The sequence below is a fragment of the Physeter macrocephalus genome, chromosome 4 (assembly GCF_002837175.3).
Source record: "Physeter macrocephalus isolate SW-GA chromosome 4, ASM283717v5, whole genome shotgun sequence".
Lineage (NCBI taxonomy): Eukaryota > Metazoa > Chordata > Mammalia > Artiodactyla > Physeteridae > Physeter > Physeter macrocephalus.
In genome coordinates this window covers 29,490,428-29,511,455 of record NC_041217.1, presented here as the reverse complement: position 1 = coordinate 29,511,455, position 21,028 = coordinate 29,490,428, and the positions used below count along the sequence as shown (strand labels likewise).

At 37.3% G+C, this 21,028-nt stretch overlaps 1 protein-coding gene and 1 pseudogene across 1 annotated transcript in view; both read right to left on the bottom strand.

The window, feature by feature from the left end:
- HMCN1 (hemicentin 1) overlaps positions 1 to 21,028 on the bottom strand; it is a 554,195-nt gene that overhangs the window by 112,486 nt on the left and 420,681 nt on the right. The window contains exons 65-71 of the mRNA XM_024133815.3: positions 20,215 to 20,339; positions 19,798 to 19,981; positions 19,120 to 19,217; positions 16,268 to 16,546; positions 10,438 to 10,634; positions 3,957 to 4,038; positions 2,188 to 2,324 (exon numbers count right to left, since the gene is read on the bottom strand). Of these exons, the coding sequence (XP_023989583.1) occupies positions 2,188 to 2,324; positions 3,957 to 4,038; positions 10,438 to 10,634; positions 16,268 to 16,546; positions 19,120 to 19,217; positions 19,798 to 19,981; positions 20,215 to 20,339 (1,102 nt within the window). The remainder of the gene's footprint in view (positions 1 to 2,187; positions 2,325 to 3,956; positions 4,039 to 10,437; positions 10,635 to 16,267; positions 16,547 to 19,119; positions 19,218 to 19,797; positions 19,982 to 20,214; positions 20,340 to 21,028) is intronic.
- On the bottom strand, positions 8,506 to 10,117 carry LOC112067579 (BAG family molecular chaperone regulator 1-like; annotated as a pseudogene).

The window sequence follows — 21,028 nt, the reverse complement described above, 5'->3', positions numbered from 1 at the left end:
ACCGATGGCTTCAGGAACAGGTTACACCATTGAGGACCACCAAATCAAAGATGTTTTTGATTAAATATAGACCCATATTTCTTAGTGCTTCTTAGAAGCTCCACTTGGATAATATATAGGTAATTCAAACTCAAAATATCTAAAACTGGACTCATTTTTTTCCCCCATAACTGTTGAAATCAGTCTGTCCCAGTACTGACATCACTTGGTCATATCTGAGATTAGCCTGAATTTCCGTATCATCAACATTCACTCAGTCCCTATCTGAACACCTAATGGTCTAGAGTGAAATGCACACATGGGAGATAAGACTATGGAGGAAAAGTCAGAGCATGAAGGGCTTTGTGAGCTAAGCTGGGCAGTTTAACCCGAATCCTGAAATCTATGGAGAATCAACAAAGGATTTTTTTTTTAAACATCTTTATTGGAGTATAATTGCTTTACAATGGTGTGTCAGTTTCTGCTTTACAACAAAGTGAATCAGTTATACGTATACATATGTTCCCATATCTCTTCCCTCCTGCGTCTCCCTCCCTCCCACCCCTCTAGGTGGTCACAAACCACCCAGCTGATCTATGGGGAGGGGGAAGGGTGGCCTGTGACGAAGGCAGACAGTGGCATCAAAGGATTTTAATCAAGGTCTACTTCAACCATACCAAGCTACCTGCAGTTCCTGGGACAGCAGCATTCCTTCTCCTGTAATGTCTTTGTACATGCTATCACTTATGTTTGGAATCCCCTTCTTTCTCACCCAACATCTACCCAACATTTAAACTGAACTCACTCTTTCCAAGAGGCTCCCCTGGGCTATTCCTTACCCTTCAGTCTGGATTACTTGCTTCTCCCCTCTGTTTCCATAAAATGCTGTATATCCCTCTAAGATATTGTTTATTGAATATCAGCAGTATCAATTTTCTACCATCTTTGATATACTTCTGTATATTTTCAGATAGTCTGTGAGCTCCTTGAGGATCAAGATTATTCTCAGGGGCAATCATAGTGCCTAGCATTATAACAGGCACACAATAAACAGAGAGACTGAGGCACAGGACTGTTAAGTGATATGCATGATGATTTAACAAGGAAGTAACTCTCAGAACCCAGTCTCTGTGTTTGGCATTTGTGTGATTTGATGACGGCAAAAGTCTTTCTGCCTTATGTATTAGGGACACAATTTCCTTCTATTTAGGCACAGTGTACCACAATAGGTTATACTAACAGGATGAGGAAGAACAAAGGAGAAACAAAAGGATAAGTAAGTACTAGGATAAGGACAATCAGAGCATTCAAAGTCAAGGCTTTGAGCCAAGCCTAAAAGGATCCTGGGCTGTGACACTATAGGGCAGCAGACAGATATCACCTGAGCGTGGGAACCTTTAAAGAGCCAGTAACTGTGTTTTCAAAGATTCCAGTCCATATTCCTGGTGTTGCACAGATCCTTGGGGTCACTCCTGAGGACCAAGTTTAGACTAGGGAAATTCAGTAATGGGTTTGCCCTAGGGAGTTGGCAGGACAGGTCAGGTCTTTTGAGACTCTGATGGCTTCTTCCCTCTCAAGTAAAGACAAATGGTGCAGATGAACCTATTTGCAGAGCAGGAATAGAAAGGCAGATGTAGAGAACGGACATGTGGACACAGTGGGGGAAGGGGAGGGTGGGATAAATTGGGAGATTAGGTTTGACATAAATACACTACCATGTGTAAAACAGATAGCTAGTGGGAACCTGCTGTATAGCACAGGGAGATCAGCTCGGTGCTCTGTGATGACCTAGATGGGTGTGATGGTGGGGGGAGGGAGGTCCAAGAGGGAGGGGATATATGTATATATATGGCTGATTCACTTCACTGTACAGAAGAAACTAACACAACATTGTAAAGCAATTATACTCCAATTAAAAAAAAAGACATAGCTGAGTGTTTTCATTCAACTTTAATCCACGGGCTCCAGGAGATATATACTTGGGCCAATTTACAGAGTATATGAATCAAAATACCTGTCTTTTGCCTCATAACTAGCTACTAACTACTCCAAGAAGGCTGAGAAAAAGCCTGATTAAAGGACCTGTGCCCACCTCTGTAATGTTGAATAACTAGTAGTCTGACATTGTTTGGTTTTATCTCCCTAGCAAGGACTCTATTGCTGATTTTTTTTCCTCACAATGAATCTGTGGAATTTAGCAAGATTTACCTGTAACCGTTCTCCATTTTTAAGCCAAGTGATTACAGGCGGGGGCACTGCATCCGATTTGCATTCCAATGTCACTTGTCTGTTCCGTAACACAGTGAAATCCTGGGGCTCATCAGTTCCAGCAATATTAGGGGGGACTGGGCATGAGAACAAATACACCAAAGGCTTTTAATAAACAGGATATAAAATGATCTGGATTATCTGAGGTGTTCAACAAATGTTGCTTCTGCTGTATGACATAAAAAGCATAAACTTAAAACATTACTCATTCAATTTATAGTACAATGATTACAAATAGTGAAAAATTTTTTACCTTCCTCAGTACTTTCACATACATCAAGTAATGAAATTCTTCCAATGGCCACGTAAATGAGAGGATAAGTAATATAATCACATTTTATCACCTTTTAACAGATAAAGAAACTAAGTACAAAGAAGGGATTCCTTGTCTAACTCTACACTTGGTAATAATTTTCTCTGAACATCATATTTTAAAACTTCTAAATTAGGGTCTGCCCATTATAATATACAGAAATATGTATATTTTTCTTAATATGCAGAAAGGGGGAGGGGTAAAATAGGGGTAAGGAATTAAGAGGTACAAACTACTATGTATAAAAAAATAAGCTACAAGGATATATTGTAAAGGGAATACAGTCAATATTTTATAATAACTTTAAATGGAGTATAATTTATACAAATTTTCAATCACTATGGTTTACACCTGAAATTAATATAATATTGTAAATCAACTATATCACAATTTTAAAATGTACCTTTTTTATGTGACTCTTATATACACAATTTACATGTCAATTAGTGGCAGGTCTAATTTTTGTGTAGGACTGGCGGGGTGAGGGGAACACTCCTATATTACACCAGCCCTACATTTGTGTTGCCTAGTCATTTAGGCTATGAGGAGATAAAGATCTTCCGTTAAGTTCTTTTAATGTTCCTCTCCATGAAGAGTAATTCCCATTTCTATGTCAAAATAGTATCGGCCATAGTCTAATTGGCCCAACTTTTCTAGAAGGTAATTTGGCCTTAAATGTGTGTGTGTGTGTGTGTGTGTGTTTGTGTGTGTGTGTGTGTGTGTGTATGTGTGTACAGGCATGCACGTGTACTTGCATATAAACAAGTAAATATACCTACAGAAATTTATCAAAACAAAATAATTAAAGGAAGAGGCCAACACACATGTACAAAGATGTCTATAATAGTGTGGCTTATATTGGTAAAAATACAAAACAGCCTAAATATACAAAAATAAGGAATGTATTAAATAATGGCATATTCATAAAATGGGACATCATAGAATCACTAAAAAGTAATGTTATAAAAATACATTTTTTGACATGAAAACATGTTCACCATACCACTAAGATAAAAAAAGTTAAATACTATATGCTGTATGATCATATTTCTGTGACAATATTTATATGTAAAAAGGTCTTATATTTGTATGATGAGATTATGATTGATTTATATTTTTATTTTTATAATTTATATTCTATGATTTAAAACCAATGAATATGAATTATTTGTGCAGGAACAAAACAAATAACTCAAAAAATCCATTAAACTATTCCCAACAATAGTTTAATGGACTACTGTGATCAAATATAAAAATCAGATTTGCAAAATACACTTTTCCTAATATATAAACATAGTTTTATGATATGTCAGATAGTTGCTCTATGTTCCATAAATTATGCCTTTTAATTAGGTATTAATGTATGATGGACTGCAGGACATTTTGCCAACTTTACCATGTACTCTCACTAAATATTCTTTATCATCGTCTCCTGCAGGACTGGATGCCAGACATGTATATCTTCCTGTATCTTCCACCTATAAAATTCAAATAAGTGAATGACACAATGTTAACATGCTGGTTTTGGTGATGAGAATAAATATCTATTAGAATGAATACAGAAGTCTCACACAAAGCAAGATATCATTAAGTACAGTAATAAAATTTAATAAATGGTTTTAACATTTGTGATTAAATGTAACATACATTTAATCAGTTAAGTGTATCAGTTACATTTGATACTGATACTGAGCATGGCTTGACATCTCTGTTACATGTAAATCTATGTATTTGACATAGATTTAACAGGGTTTTGGTATTTGATCTCAGAATGTTTGCATATTAGGTATATTTAATGATCTCAGAAAGGGCAGATACATATAAGACCTACCACCATACATGACAGACTAGATACTACTCAGTATTTATTGAAGAAATAAGTATTTATGAATTTAAATTGCAGACTGAAAATTCTACTGGAGTCTTCCTGAAGAAAATAAAATACATTAACCAACCAATCAACTAACCAACCAAAAAAGTAAATAAAATATCAGGTTATTTTAATAAAGCACATTAATACCACATTTTTAATCTACCTTTGATATACATGGTGAAACAAAATAGCTATATTATGTAATTTGGCTGTAAATAGGTCAGGCTGATAGCAAAATCTACTATTTTCTGACAAAAACCAGAAACATTTCTTTAAAAATCTCCATACATAGTTTCCACTGTGTTAGCCTTCATTCATATTTGACATTGTGTAGAGGATGTCTTACGTATGTGTAAAGGATACACTGAAAAACAGATGATCTTACTACTGTGAAAAATATATTTTGGAAAAGTAGAAAATCCTGTTTTCATTTATTTTATTACTTGAATACTCCTAGAACACTGGGAATTTTAAACTTCTTACATTCAAAACTGACTTTATAGATTATGGAAAAATGTTTTGGTAGGCTGCAAAAAGTCCACTGAAAAAATTTAAGACTAGTATGTTTGGAAAATTACTAAATATGACTTTAGAAGAATGACTGTCTCATCGTCCTTCAATTAAGAATTGGAAGTGATACACTACTGCCTAGAGAATAATTTCTAAATTTCTCATCATATCTTTCAAACCTCTAAGTCAACTCTTACTCCACCAATTCCGTTTATTCCCAAATCATATTGCCCCCTCCACTTGTCGTGACTTAGCCAAACTTGCACTATCATTCATGACTGTTTTGAGATCTTGCCCTCTCCAGGAAACATTTCCTGACAACTTATACCCTTCTGATTATTGACAGGTACTATTAGTAGCTACATTTCCTAAAGTGTGTTCTGTTAATAGGGTGTTTGAAAAATTATAGTTAGTCAGGTTTCTTTGGAGTAAGATTTTGCAGAGTTGTTGACATGCATTATGGCTCACAAAGGAGAGGAAGGTACAGTATATAAAGTTTTTCAGATCTACTTGGTCACAGAATTTTTCTCCCTTTGGAATAAATTACAAAATGAGGGTTTGATGGAAAATGTCTTAGCAAACTCTTGTCTTTACCACACAATTTGGAATTTGCAAAGCATCCATTAGGTAGCAGGCATAACTACATGCTACAGATACATACACAAAAAGACACAGGTAACTAAGATATAATTTAGTAATAAGTGCTTTAACAGAGATATGTACCAAATGTTGTGAAAACACAGAGGACCAGAGGAACCAAGAGCAGTCATGGGACTTGATAATATTTAAATTTTCAATTCTATAATGTTTTTAATGGTTTTCTTATTGTTTTCCTAATTTTGTCATACGTAGTTTTATTTTTCTTAGAAAATTGGAAATTTCTTGAAGGTTGAGAAATATCTTATGTATTACATTTGTATTCTCCACAAAAGCTAGAATGTGTGGGTCATCATTTAACACTATGGAACCTTTGTCTTGTTTTGTTATAACATAACTTTTCATTCTTACATTTAAGACCTAGTGTAATGTGGCCTTAATTTCCCTCTAAAGCTTTATTTACCATGATTCCTTTATACTTATGGTTCTAAGTGCACACACTTCCCTGTCTCCAATGCTATTCCCTATGTTACAAAATTCTTTTGCGTCCTTTTTGGTCTGTTGAAATTATAACATTCAAGAGTTTTGATTCAGTATGTAGTTTGACAGTTGGACCTGAGTTTTCTCTGGGTTATTGAAGTGCTTGACAGAGGGAAGTGGGGAATGGAAGGTGTGTTATACTTGATGTTAGAAACAAGAACTGGGCTGAGTTCCACTGGCTATGTTTTTTTTTTTTTTCATTCTCCAAATATTTATTGAGCACCTAATATAAACCAGACAATGTGCTTGAAATATACTGTTAACAAGATGAAGAAGCTCCTTAACCCAAGGAACTCACAGTCTAGCCTAAAGGCAAATATTAATCAAATAATCCCACAAATAAATCATCATAGATCATGATAAACGCTGTTTATTGTAAAAAGTCATGACAAGTTGTGACAGGATATCACCCGAGGGCTTGATGTTCTCAGACAGTAGTAGGTGACGTTTCTCCATGGAGGAGACATTTACATTATGAAGGATGAACAGGAATCACCTAGGACAAGGGTAGGAGTATGGGAAAGACGGCATGGAGCTGTCCAGGCAGAGGGACAGCGTGTGCAAAGACCCCAGGGTGGGAGAGGGTACAGAGCACCTGAGGGCCTGAACTAGACCAGAGTGGCTGACAGCAGAGAGCAAACAGGAGAGTGGCCCGAGATGAGAAGGGAGCAGGGTAAGGACCTTGGCCTTTATCCCAAGAGAAATGGGGGCCATTGAGGTTTTTAAGCAGGGGACTGACATGGTAAGATGTGTACATCATGATCACTCAGCCACTCTGTGGAGAATGAACTGGAGAGGGCCAGAGGGGAAGTGCAGAGGCCAACATGGGAGATAAATAGAAGGAAAAGAGAAAATGAGAGGGTGTGAGCAACCCCATGTCAGTTGGGAGGCAAACCGGTAGAGATTAAGAACATGGGCTTGGAATTAAGCTGCCCAGTTGTTACTTACTCTATGATCTTGAGCCAATTACCTAAGCTCATCTCTAAAACAGGGATAGTATCTGCCTATGTCCTAGATTGTGTGAGGATTAAATGACAAACACACCTCAAGAACTCAGAATGGTATCTGGCACACAGGAACCTGCTGTGGCCCAAGGCCACACAGCTACTACTAGAAACAGAGAAATACTGGACTGCTCTGATTAAAGCTGTGGGTGGGCAGGCCGGGCCCTGAGCCTCATCCACTTGTCCACCCCTAACCACCACCTTGTCCTAGTCCCACCCACGCAGCCCTAAATGCCTGGGACTTCACAGACTCCCTCTCTGCCAAAGAAGGTTGGCCTCAGAGTGGCCTGTTGGGAGCCTGTCTCCTGGGCACTGTGTGAAAAAATGGGGTGACAGCAGCTGACCCGTTTAAGAGTTCTGGCACGCAGGACCATGCTCAACTTTATAACATAACTAGACTAGAACCTCAGAAGGCTTTTGCTTCCCTTACTTCATCTACCAAAAAGAAAAAAAAGTCTAAACACTTCTGCTTGCTGATGTGTATATAAACTCTTTTATTTTTTTAAATAACGATGAAGGGGAAAAAGGCCACAAAACAGACAAAAATAGCCTCAAAGGAACTCGAAGGAAATGTAGATCTCAGAAGGGTACGGTTAACAGAAATGCCTTTGAAGGAACTCCTGAGAAGTTTATGGTGGCCCTCACTACCTGCCTGCTTTATTCATTCTGTCTCCCCTCTCTGCCCCTCCTAAGCCATGGTTCTGATCCGGTTTCGAGCAGAGACTTAACTCTGGGTTCTAACCTCCTGGAGATTGCTTGGGGACAAGGAAGTCCATGTATTAACCACAGCCCCACTTCAGGAATGGCCCCCTGAGACCTCACGGCCTGTGGCTGGTCAGGGTCACTGGGGGGTGAAGTCAGGGTCTATGAACCCACAACCCAGCCAGCTGTTCTAGAATTAGGTCACAATGAGAGACACTTGGACTCCCTGTGTGCCAAACACCTGTCCTGAGCCATTCCCAACATTCCTGAGAAGACGCAGCCTCCTGATGATTCTGGTTTACACAGATGGGACTATGGGATCATAACGGCAAAAAGGCCTCACGTATCTGAAGACCAGGATAGCCGATAAACCTGGAACTACCCCAGGACAAATGAGCGGTCTCACCAGCCCAAAGAAAGCACCCAAAGGTCAAAAAAGCTGGGAAGACTTGGACAGGGGAGGCCCTCTCCAGACAAGGTGGGCTGCTGGACAGCACAGATATACACAGAACGAGAAACTGACAGGAGCGCTAAAGATTGTACAGACAATACTTGTTCATTGGCGGGGGGGTGGGGGTTGGGGTGGTGATAAGGGAAGGAAAACTGGCAATTGGCCAGTTGTCCCCAGCTGCCCTGGGGAAAGCACGTAACTTCTGTTCCAGAGAGACCAGAGCTGGTGGAGCTGTTCTTCAGGGCAGCACAGCCTTCTCCGCCTCACCTCAGTCAGCCGGGGCCAAGTCTGTGGATTGCAGTCGCTCCGTCTCCTGGGATGCTCTGCTCCACTGTGTCACACTCGGCTGGGAACGCCTGAATCCTTTCACCAAACCCTTCCTTTTCATTCTACTGTCTTTGCAATTTTCTGGCAGCATTAGTGTGTCAATCTCTTCCAAGATCTTCATAAACTGCTCGATTGTGGCTTTTACTCTCCTATCGAGTTTGCAGAGAGCTTCAGCTTGCGAATCCTTGGCTAGAAAACCCTGCTGGATTCCGGAAAGTTCTTTACTCCACTCTTCCAGTTGGTCAGCTATCTTCTCCACAGACTTCTCCAAATCTTCCAACTTCTTTAGTTCAACTTCTTCCTCTGGACTGTTCTTTTTCCCAAGTAACATGACCCGGCAACCATTTTGAATTTCAGGTGCTGACACCGGCGTCTCCATTTCCTTCAGAGATTTTCCCTTAAATATGGGTTTCTGAAAAGGCAGCGGGACCCCTGTGGCCTCTGCAAAAACCTGGGGCAGGTCTTGGACCATTGGTTCACGAGAGCCCTCTTGCAGGATACCTTGAAGATCGTGCTTCTCATTAATGTGGGTGACGGTCCCGCTGAGCTCGGCAGCCGCCACTTCCTCTCTCCGGGCCACCTCTTAGCTCTGGGCCGAGCGAGGCCGTGCTTTCTTCTACACCCGCGGCCTGCGAGCGCAGGCGGCGGCGCCCCTGGTGGATCCGGCATGCTCTCTGGTCGCACTCCGGACGGCTGATCGCTGGGAGGGAGGCGGACTGGCCTCGGCTGGGGGCACCGACTGGGGCCGCTCCCAGGGGAGGGGGGGTCGCCTCGCCGTCTCCGTGCTCCGCCGGACCCATGCTTTAGCTACGCTTTTGAACCAGACCCAGGATTGAGACCAGCTCCATCACCGAGCAGTGTTTAAGTACTTGGCAGGTGAATACTTAATCTTTCTGTGTCTGTTTCTGGATTTGTAGAAAGGGGATAAAGACACTGCCTCACACAGTTGTCATGATGGTCACGGGTGTGATAGAGCCCATAGCTGAACATAAGACTGACACGATTTACAACCCTTAGCTCTCTTTTCCAGCTCCCTTTCTTTTCTGTTTCCTCAGTGGAAATGTACATGAAATATGATTAAATAATGTATTATTCTACTTTTAAAGAAATGATTATAATAACAATAAAATCAGCAACAATAGCAATCATTCTAACTCTGTTTTAGTATCACTTCACGCCCGTGGCACCAGTCTAAGCACATCAAGTTCGACTGTCTCTAAAACCCTAAGTATATACGTTCAGTATTATTACTGTTTTTATCCCCAGTTTACAGAGGAGGGCGTTAAGGAACACATGGATATTTGTAATATAAGGTTTGCCTTTGTTTGTAGAACAGTATATTGTTACAATAAGACATCCCAGACATACTTCTCTTTAATATATTTACATTTCAGATTAATTTCCTTAAACACAAACCAGAAGAACAATTTTATTGAATTGATCATTTTTTGAAAAATTGTGTCTCTTCAGATTTTCATGTCAGATTTCTTTCTAGAGATCAAAAGTTCTCTCTGAAGCCTCACATATACGTACATTGGATTGCTTTTTGCCATTTCTGTAAAGGGCTACCTGGCACAAATTAAGGGCTTCGGGAAATATGTTATCACTTATAGAACTGTGAAAACTTCAAAAATTAATGTGAAGGTAACTTGCTTTCTTCTGTGTTTAATATGATAATTTCACTTCATCCTTCTAGGCATGTTACTTTGTAAGTGTCTACCCAATCATGCATGTCATAGAGCCAATCTACCCTTGCTAAAGTTACAGAGATCTGTGATATATTCAGACTCCAAAACAACTTCTCCAACATTTCTCATAGATTAGCAAGCAAGAAGTTTAACCCGGAAAATAACTGTATGAACTCTGAACTTACCTGAGCACTAGATATTCGAAGAACCTCTCCTCCTCCAAGAGTTTGCATCTGATCCACCTGTAGAAGGGGCCGTCCGTCTTTCATCCAGGTAATTTTAGGAGCTGGGATTCCAGAAGCAATGCAGGTAAGTTCAAGTGGATTATTAACAATTACTGACATCTCTACAGATTCTTCAGATCCATTGATATGAGGTGGTTCTATTTAAAAGGAATGAAAAACAACAACAAAATAAACTTGCTGTTTGATAAAATACTGCAGCTCAGAAAAACTTTAAAATTCAACACAAATTTATGTTCGTACAATGCAAATTGATTTGAACAAGGATACCAAAATAATTCCTAGATGTTATTATCATTTGTCACTGGCACTATTTTAAAAAAAAATAGATTTATTTATTTATTTATTTATGGCTGCGTTGGGTCATCGTTGCTGCGTGCGGGCTTTCTCTAGTTGTGAGCGGAGGCTACTCTTCGTTGCGGTGCGCGGTCTTCTCATTGCGGTGGCTTCTCTTGTTGCAGAGCACGGGCTCTAGGTGCAAGGGCTTCAGTAGTTGTCGCCCGTGGGCTCCGTAGTTGTGCCTGTGGGCTCAGTAGTTGTGGTACATGGGCTTAGTTGCTCCGTGGCATGTGGGATCTTCCCAGACCAGGGCTCAAACGCGGGTTCCCTGCACTGGCAGGCGGATTCTTAACCACTGCACCACCAGGGAAGTCCCTACTGGCACTATTTTAAAAGAGATGGATCATGCCTGTAATAGATCATGAAGTAAATGGCAAGCCATTAAAGGTAATTATAGCTCAGCAATTGGGATTCAGATAATTAGAGCAGTCTTACTTAACTGTAAAGATTTGAAAACTATAAACACTAAACTAATCTTGTACTATTTTTAAAAAGAGTTACTTAAATATAGTAGTGTATTTTTGCACCTTTTAAATATCTATTGGTTCTACAAAAGCAATGGGCAAATGCTATGGAATTTTGCAATCATTTTTTCCGTGCAGAACTTTAAGAGGAAACAATGACTAAGCAGAAGAAAAAACAGTTACATTTGGAGACCATTTCTGCATAAACCACATTTGTTATGTCTGGGCAGAAATAACTTCCTTTTTTTGTTATTTATACTTCTGAATTACCTTTCTCAAGAGGATGTTACAGAATCTAAACACTTGGAGCAAACAGTAAAGTTTCTTAGTCCAACTATTCCTAAGTTTATGAATCACTTTAAAACAGATTTCCCTTACATAGATCATTCAAATTTTCTATTAACGTTTCCAGTTTAGTATTTCACAAGGCAGCAAAAATAGCTGTTGGACAGCTCCAAGGATTAGCTTTGTGTGTGTGTGTGTGTGTGTGTGTGTGTGTGTGTGTGTGTGTGTGTGTGTGTGTGTGTGTTTAAAGTCAGGCACATAGTTTAGAGCAGAGGTTCACAGCAGAGGATCTGGAATCAAATAGCCTGAATTTGGATCTTAGCTCCAACAATTATTAGGTTAGTGGATTTGGGCAAATCTCTAAAATAAGTATAGTACTATTATTTAACTAATAGAATTGTGAGGATTCAATGAAATAATCTATAAACTATATTTCTTTTGTGTTTCTGAATCTGTTTTATTTTATAATTAAAGGTTTTAAGAAAGTTATAACTACTACTAAGTCTAATACATCTGTTGGCGTTATTATTAAAAACTGCCTCCTAAAAATTTGTATCTTTGGTCCTCGTTTCCTTTCTGGAAAAAGATAATATATTTAATACATTATAATTAAGAAGTCAGAGTTTCTTAACTATGGTCCCACATGACTACTCTTTTTCACTTTCATGCATCTTATTACATTTTGCTGTCAAATACATTTTCTTAAGTGCATTTTAGATCAATCCAAGATTTCTTGGTTAAAAGATGTCAGTGTCTCCATGTTGCTCATTGAATTAAATACAAACTCCTCATCATGGCTTCCAAGCCTTCCACAACATAGCCTCAATCTCTCTTTATAACATTATTTACTTTTAAAACACTTTATGTAACCTAGACTTCAAACTAGACTACTTTTCTCCCTCAACAAGTTCAGTCCCTTCTTGCTCTGTGACTTTACTAATGCTATTCCTTCTACTGGAATATCTCCAATAGTCCCACCATCCCCTAACTGAGCATGTTCAAGTGCTCTCAAGGTCACTTTAGTATCATTATGTTCATTTGTAAAAACCATAAGTCCTTTCTTGATTCTATCAACCAACTATAAAATTTCTATCCCTTTTAATTTCCATAGCATGCTGGATGGAAAAGCACTTATCTGATTCTCCATTTGACTACAGTCAGTTCTTTATTCCTCTCACTTATTGGCTATTTACTATGTCTCTGTCACTGTGGATACAAAGATTATTTAAGCACGGCCTTAATCTCAAAAGCTTATAGTACTAGATTTAAAATAACAACATGTTCCCAACTGGTTCAAATACCAGTCATCAGTTCTTACATGCGTTAAGTGATTGAGAACCATTTCACTCTGTATCTTTTCCATATGTCTTGTACTTTGAGCAGAATAGGAGTTGTCCATACTCTGATGACTCCAAAATTTATATTTCTAGCCTAGATCTCTCTCCTGGGCTCTAGATCCATATATATATAATTATCACATAAGCATCTTCAATGGGTTGTTTGAAAACAACTTCAAACTCATCATGTATTCAGACTGAACCTGTTACCTTTTCCCTCAAAACCTGGTCTTTTTCCAGCATTCCCTGCATTTACGTGATGAACCCACCAATTGTTCAGTCACATAAACCAGAAGCTGGGAGTCATCCTCGATATCTTCTTCCTTGTCATCACTCTCATATGGCCAAATCCGCCACCAAGTCTTAATACTTCTACCTGCAATTAGTTCTAGAATACATCTTTTCCTCTCACCTGCATCACTAATCTGAGCTATAATACTGTTTACTTGGACTAATATCTCCTCCTTCCTGGCTGTAGCTGCCTACCCAATATCATTTACTTGTTTCTTTCTTATTAACAGGCCTCAATTTTGTTAGGGCTGTCAATGTGCTTAAAACTACATTTCCTAGCCTCTTTAGTAGAGAGTAGATGGAGTGGCATGTGAAGATTCTGACCAATGTGATATACATAGAGGTAGTTTTGTGGAGATTCTAAGAAAATCCTGAAAGGGGAAGTTCTTTGCCTTTCCTTTTTTTTCTGCTCTATTGTTGCCTATAGTGATGCTGGGGGTGAGCAGCCAATGCATGATCATGGTCTGACTATGATATAAAGGCCAAAGGCCAGGAGAACTGTTAAGATCTGAACTGCAGAACCAATGCAGCTACTGCCCACCTCCAGACACCTCATTCAGTGAGAAAAACAAAAGTTCTTTAAGTCACCATGTTTAGACTCTCTGTTAATCACAGCCAGACACAATTCCTAATAACACACTGTCTCTCAGAACCCACTCCAAGCCGCTTTCCACTTTGCAGTCAGGGTGGTCATTTCAAACTGCAACTCTACTCATGGCATTCCACTTGTTAGAACTTTTAATGGTTTCCCCTTGTTCTAGGACAAAACACAAAATCCTTAATGTGGTCAACAGTCCCTTCATAGCCTGAACCCTGTCAACTCCCGTACCCACTAGCTTTATTTTGCATGATCTTCTCCCTTGTGTTTAGTATTTTACCCATAGTGGACTTTCAGAACTACTAATACACCATGACACCTCCCACCAGGTGGATAGAATTAAGTTGAGATTAGTGGTTCACCAAAGTAGAACACTTAAATTCACATTTCTATTGTAATACAGATCAGAGTGAAGTTTTTCAGGTTTTAATGGAATTAGCTTTCAACAGATGCTGAAATGCTATAACTGCTCATCCTTCTGTTAAGCCAGTTTTCAAATCTGTTTTAAGAGAATATCCTTATAAACCCTGCAGGTGGGAAGGTTGTTCTTTGTATGTGACTCTAACAACATTGGTGTTATTTTTCTTTTTTTGTGTTCTACATCCAGAAATGTACTGGGCCGTGATTCTGCTCCTGGGTTCTAGAATTCCTGCAGAAGTCTTCCTTCTCTTTTTCTCCACTGCCACATGCTACAACAGGCCCCTGTATTTTTAGGCCTGTGTGAGTATAACAGACTCTTCGATTCATTCTTCACTCCGTCATCAGAGGGATTTTTTTGGAAGTGAAATCTGACTGTAACATATTCCTCCTTAAGCTTCTTCTACTGCCTTCGTAATGAGGCCCAAATTCTCTAATTGAGGCTCTTCACAGTATGGCTTCTGTCCAGGTATATTTCCAGTCTTGTCTTCTACTCTTGCTGTTACACTCAGCTTCAGTAAGCACAGATAGACAACTCAAGGTTTATCATTTCTAGGTAAAAGATGTAGGCATCTCCTCACTCATCTCTATAGTCTTACTTTTTAAGGCTTAGATGTATCCTTGAAGAGACCTTCTTTGAACCTTCCCACAGAATTTAATTTTCGCCATATCATCCTCATCACACTCATAAGTAATTACTTTTTCAATATCTGTGTTCCGCGCCAATGCAGGAACTTGAGGGCTGAGACCACATCCTTCCTATTCAGTGATGCAGTCAAGTACTTGTCATACCATATGTCACATAGTAGGTGTCCAATAATTATTTGATACATGTTGACTAGAAACATGCCTGGCACATGATATATAGTCAATAATTAACAATTAATAGGTGAATAATTAATGTACAAGATATCATCTCTTGATATTCCTCATATTCCGTGAATTGCTATACGGGAATTTGTTATTCCATCCTTCCTTACAAACACATGCTTTCTCCTGCCTTTTGTCTCTAAATATTCTGGTGTACTGCCTCCACTACTACCTTTCATTCTATGGAATACTCATCTACACCACAGTATTTCTGTTTGTTTATTTAGATATTGTTCTGTCTCCTGCTACAGTTAAAACTCACTTTAATCCACCTGATAAGTACCTAGTTCCATTCAGTTCAAGCCAACAGATAAATATTATGTGTCAAATGCCATGCTAAGCCCTGGGAACACAGCAATAAGTAAAAAGGGTACTGATCATCACAGAGTTTAACTAAGGATGAAACAGACTTTTAAGGTTACACAAATAATTGAAATTGTAATAGGTACTATGAGAAAGATTATAGGATGTCCTGAAAACATTTGGCTAGCTAGACTCTTGCCAAAATTCTTATTTTTCCTTGTGGGGTGCGTTTTGTTAGAAAAAATGTAAAGAGCCTGAGGTTTCTCACCTCAATCACTGTGAAAAAAAAACTCCAAAAAATTATTATTGAAATAATTCATTTCATTCATTTTCATTTCTCTTCCAAAGTCAAATTTTTTTACTTCAAGGAAAAGATATGTTTTCCCTTTATACTATTTATTTGCATGTAGAACACTGGAATACCTATTTAAAATACTTATTTTAATGCACAAAAGAGTAAATAGAACTAGACTATTTGAAATGACCACTACAACTATAATCTACAGACTGGATCACTTAAAGATTGTTTGGAATAACATAATAGTATAAATATCATGCTTTTCCATTAAATTACTAGCATCAGAAGTGATTTCAGTTCTTCGAAAAAGTTAAAAAGCTACTTATCAATTGGTTGTATGACATTGTCAATGAATAACGTTTTACAAGTGGGAGTGTTCATCCTTTTACACAGATAAGAAACACAATAATTTAACATGCTTCAGATACTAAAAGTAAACCTAGGTGAATTACAGAACAGAAGTATGAAGTACAATGAAGTTTTTACAAATTTTGTCCTATAGCCAATGATTCTAAGAATTATACTTACTTATTGTCTTTATTATCACTTATTTCCCAATTATTTTACTTACCTAGGACCTTCAGGATAAAGTGTTTACTGACTTCTCCTGCTTCATTTGAGGCAATGCAGGTGTACCTCCCTGAATCTTCAGTTTCTGCTTTGATAAGCTGAAGGACCATTTCTTGAGAGCTTATTGACAGATGGGCATCAATCCCCAGAGGCTGGCCATCTCTAAGCCAGGACATCCTGGGAGTTGGGGTTCCATCGGTAAAACATGTCATGGAGGTGGAACTACCCTTGACCATTGTGATTTCCTCTGTTCCCATCCCATTGTCCAGTTTTGGTGGTACTGTATAGAAAACAAAACAAAATTATATATCTCTTATAATTTGAGATCAATTTAGATTAAAAATTTAAATGGTTCAATTAGTTCTATCGTGTTTCTATGATCTATAAAAATATAGAATTTAAAATAGCATATAATTAGTTGATGACTTTACTATAAAAGCATGTGTTATGTAGGCTAATTTTTAACCTTCCAAAATATTAGCAATAAGACCTCAGTACTGTTTCCTTGTAGAACATACAAACGAAATGTGTTTTAAAATTTGGCCATTTTTCAACATCTTAGGTTTTTCCTTTTAAATTGTTATAATGTATATTATTACAGAAGTATACTTCCAGCTACTTTATGTGGAATAAATAAAATAATAATAAGTTCCAGAGTAAATTGTACATAATCCAACATAAATCATGTGTAGGCTATAGTAAATAGTTACTTAACTGTTCTGAGAAATTCTTGGGGATTGTGAACTCTGGTCTAGCAAATCTTAATAATTCAGAAATTGAATGTTTTGAGTTCTATCTCTACCTAACATACACACAGAGATATTTAGTATATATGCACACATCCATTCATACTTTAAATACTCTCAGTGAGACACTAACATTATTAGAAAACGGTCTTAACTTTCTCTTTGTATGAAAAGACTGGTCTTGTGTCTGGACTGAAATACTATTTTTAAAAATTTAGATTTCATTGAATGCAAAATTCCAGGTTAGAAAAGTATTTTGACAGACAGTATGCTCCAATATATATGGACGCCTTGGGACAGCAGGCATTCTAGAAGCCCTAGTTAAGATCCTATTTTACCACTCCTTCGTGATATGTCAATATTTAAATTAAGGCTGTTGTTTAATATTGGACACATAGTATAGTACTAGAATTGTTTCTGGTGACATACCAAAAACTTGAAGACTGTAATGTTTATTATCCACCCCAGCTCTGTTGGAGGCCACACAAGTATACACAGCATCATCAGACACCTGAGCTCTCACAATCCTGAAAAACAGTTTGACCCAACGCTTTGTAATTTGATCCCATTCAACATATACAAATAAAACATTTGTGATAATACAAAGATTAAAGAAGGTGATTTATTTTGAGAAATTTTAGTTATAAAGCTTATAACCATCCATCACAAAATATAGATGCCTCCAATGCCATTTATTCGACAGAGCCACTGAAAATATAACACAATATGAGAGGTGAATATTTTTCAAATATATATTAATAGAGAGAATGATGAAAATCATGAAAATCACATGATTGTAGTAAGCATCTTCCTATCATTTTGCCATATAAAGTTTTAGCTATAATAGTAGTTCTTGAAAAAATATATGATACATGTATGTCTATGAAAGACCTATTTTATACAAACTTACTAAAACATAAGCATTTAAAAAAGAATAATAAACCAGGATAAAGTGTTTACTGACTTCTCCTGCTTCATTTGAGGCAATGCAGGTGTACCTCCCTGAATCTTCAGTTTCTGCTTTGATAAGCTGAAGGACCATTTCTTGAGAGCTTATTGACAGATGGGCATCAATCCCCAGAGGCTGGCCATCTCTAAGCCAGGACATCCTGGGAGTTGGGGTTCCATCGGTAAAACATGTCATGGAGGTGGAACTACCCTTGACCATTGTGATTTCCTCTGTTCCCATCCCATTGTCCAGTTTTGGTGGTACTGTATAGAAAACAAAACAAAATTATATATCTCTTATAATTTGAGATCAATTTAGATTAAAAATTTAAATGGTTCAATTAGTTCTATCGTGTTTCTATGATCTATAAAAATATAGAATTTAAAATAGCATATAATTAGTTGATGACTTTACTATAAAAGCATGTGTTATGTAGGCTAATTTTTAACCTTCCAAAATATTAGCAATAAGACCTCAGTACTGTTTCCTTGTAGAACATACAAACGAAATGTGTTTTAAAATTTGGCCATTTTTCAACATCTTAGGTTTTTCCTTTTAAATTGTTATAATGTATATTATTACAGAAGTATACTTCCAGCTACTTTATGTGGAATAAATAAAATAATAATAAGTTCCAGAGTAAATTGTACATAATCCAACATAAATCATGTGTAGGCTATAGTAAATAGTTACTTAACTGTTCTGAGAAATTCTTGGGGATTGTGAACTCTGGTCTAGCAAATCTTAATAATTCAGAAATTGAATGTTTTGAGTTCTATCTCTACCTAACATACACACAGAGATATTTAGTATATATGCACACATCCATTCATACTTTAAATACTCTCAGTGAGACACTAACATTATTAGAAAACGGTCTTAACTTTCTCTTTGTATGAAAAGACTGGTCTTGTGTCTGGACTGAAATACTATTTTTAAAAATTTAGATTTCATTGAATGCAAAATTCCAGGTTAGAAAAGTATTTTGACAGACAGTATGCTCCAATATATATGGACGCCTTGGGACAGCAGGCATTCTAGAAGCCCTAGTTAAGATCCTATTTTACCACTCCTTCGTGATATGTCAATATTTAAATTAAGGCTGTTGTTTAATATTGGACACATAGTATAGTACTAGAATTGTTTCTGGTGACATACCAAAAACTTGAAGACTGTAATGTTTATTATCCACCCCAGCTCTGTTGGAGGCCACACAAGTATACACAGCATCATCAGACACCTGAGCTCTCACAATCCTGAAAAACAGTTTGACCCAACGCTTTGTAATTTGATCCCATTCAACATATACAAATAAAACATTTGTGATAATACAAAGATTAAAGAAGGTGATTTATTTTGAGAAATTTTAGTTATAAAGCTTATAACCATCCATCACAAAATATAGATGCCTCCAATGCCATTTATTCGACAGAGCCACTGAAAATATAACACAATATGAGAGGTGAATATTTTTCAAATATATATTAATAGAGAGAATGATGAAAATCATGAAAATCACATGATTGTAGTAAGCATCTTCCTATCATTTTGCCATATAAAGTTTTAGCTATAATAGTAGTTCTTGAAAAAATATATGATACATGTATGTCTATGAAAGACCTATTTTATACAAACTTACTAAAACATAAGCATTTAAAAAAGAATAATAAACCATGCCAAACTTATATTTGCTATCCCCCCTCTTCTAAAAAAATACTGAAAGGGAAACAAAAGTAAAAGCTTAGGGAAAGACATTTTAAAAACATTATTTAGATGAAGTTAAAGTTTACAATCACAGTAACTTTGTCTAGCAAATCATACACAATGAAAGCTGACCTGACAACTTGTCCTCCAGACAGCAACCGGACATGGGAGGAGAGAGGCAGAGGAAGTCCATTCTTTAGCCAGTTTATCTGTGGTGGAGGCATCCCTGTGGCTCTACATTCAATATTTATTGAAGTATCCACCAAAGCCATTAGTTTCTCTGCTTCTTCTTTATTACCCCTAATTGTAGGTGGAACTACGTCATGTAGAAAATGAGAGAGAAGGGGGTGGGGTGGAGTGGGGTGTGTATTACCAGTTCCAATCATTTCAACTACATTTACCCATATTTCTGCCTTGTATCCCAAAAGGAAACAACAAGGACATCACATTTTAGAACTAAATGCTTCAGACACCTACTGCTGGACCTTCATTTCTTCTGATCGATTCCTAAGGCAGCATAGTCAAAAGAGGGTGAAATTTCGTATTTACCATAGACATTCAAGTTAAAAATTCGGTCTTCTTCTCCAGCAGGATTAGTAGCAACACACGTGTATTTCCCCATGTCAGATGGGAGGGCTTCGTAAATGTTTAATGTGCTGCCATCTGCAGTCACCCTATAGAAAAGATTATATCAGAGGCACTGAGATGATATATATGGAGCTATTTCTGAAAAACTCATTCCAGATTATTATATTCTTTTAAAAAAAATCACCCTAAAATGCATCTTCATCTCGGATATAATGGTTCAAATCTTTTCCATTAAGTACATGGAAGCCTGTTAAAGTCAGAGCTAGTGAAACTGACAGATATTTCAAGCAACCAGCTAAACTGCTACAGTAATGGATCTCATATATCCACTGCCTCCTTATGAGAAAAAAGGAAGTGAACAAAATCAGGTTAGGAACTTTTCTATCCAAATCATGGGCAAAGACATGTTTTTCTCAGAGATAGAATGTTTTGTCTTCAGTTATCAACATAAGGCTGGAATTAAATGAAAATTATAAAAACTCTGGTATAAAAATTGAAGAATGTTACAGTGATAAAGTGAAAAATCTAGCTATAAACAACTTACTAATACTCTTTATGAGAAGGAGCAGGATAGGATAATTTATTTAAACACTGACAACAACTTAGTATTTATGTATGGGTAAAGTTTGCAAAAATTTTTCTATAAATCGCTAAAGCTTTTTCTTTGAGTTACATAATAGTGAATACTAACTATACAACTAGGTTATCAATGATATGTAAATTAAGATTATTGCATTATTGATTCTCTTCACACACCATTAATTATCAAATAAAA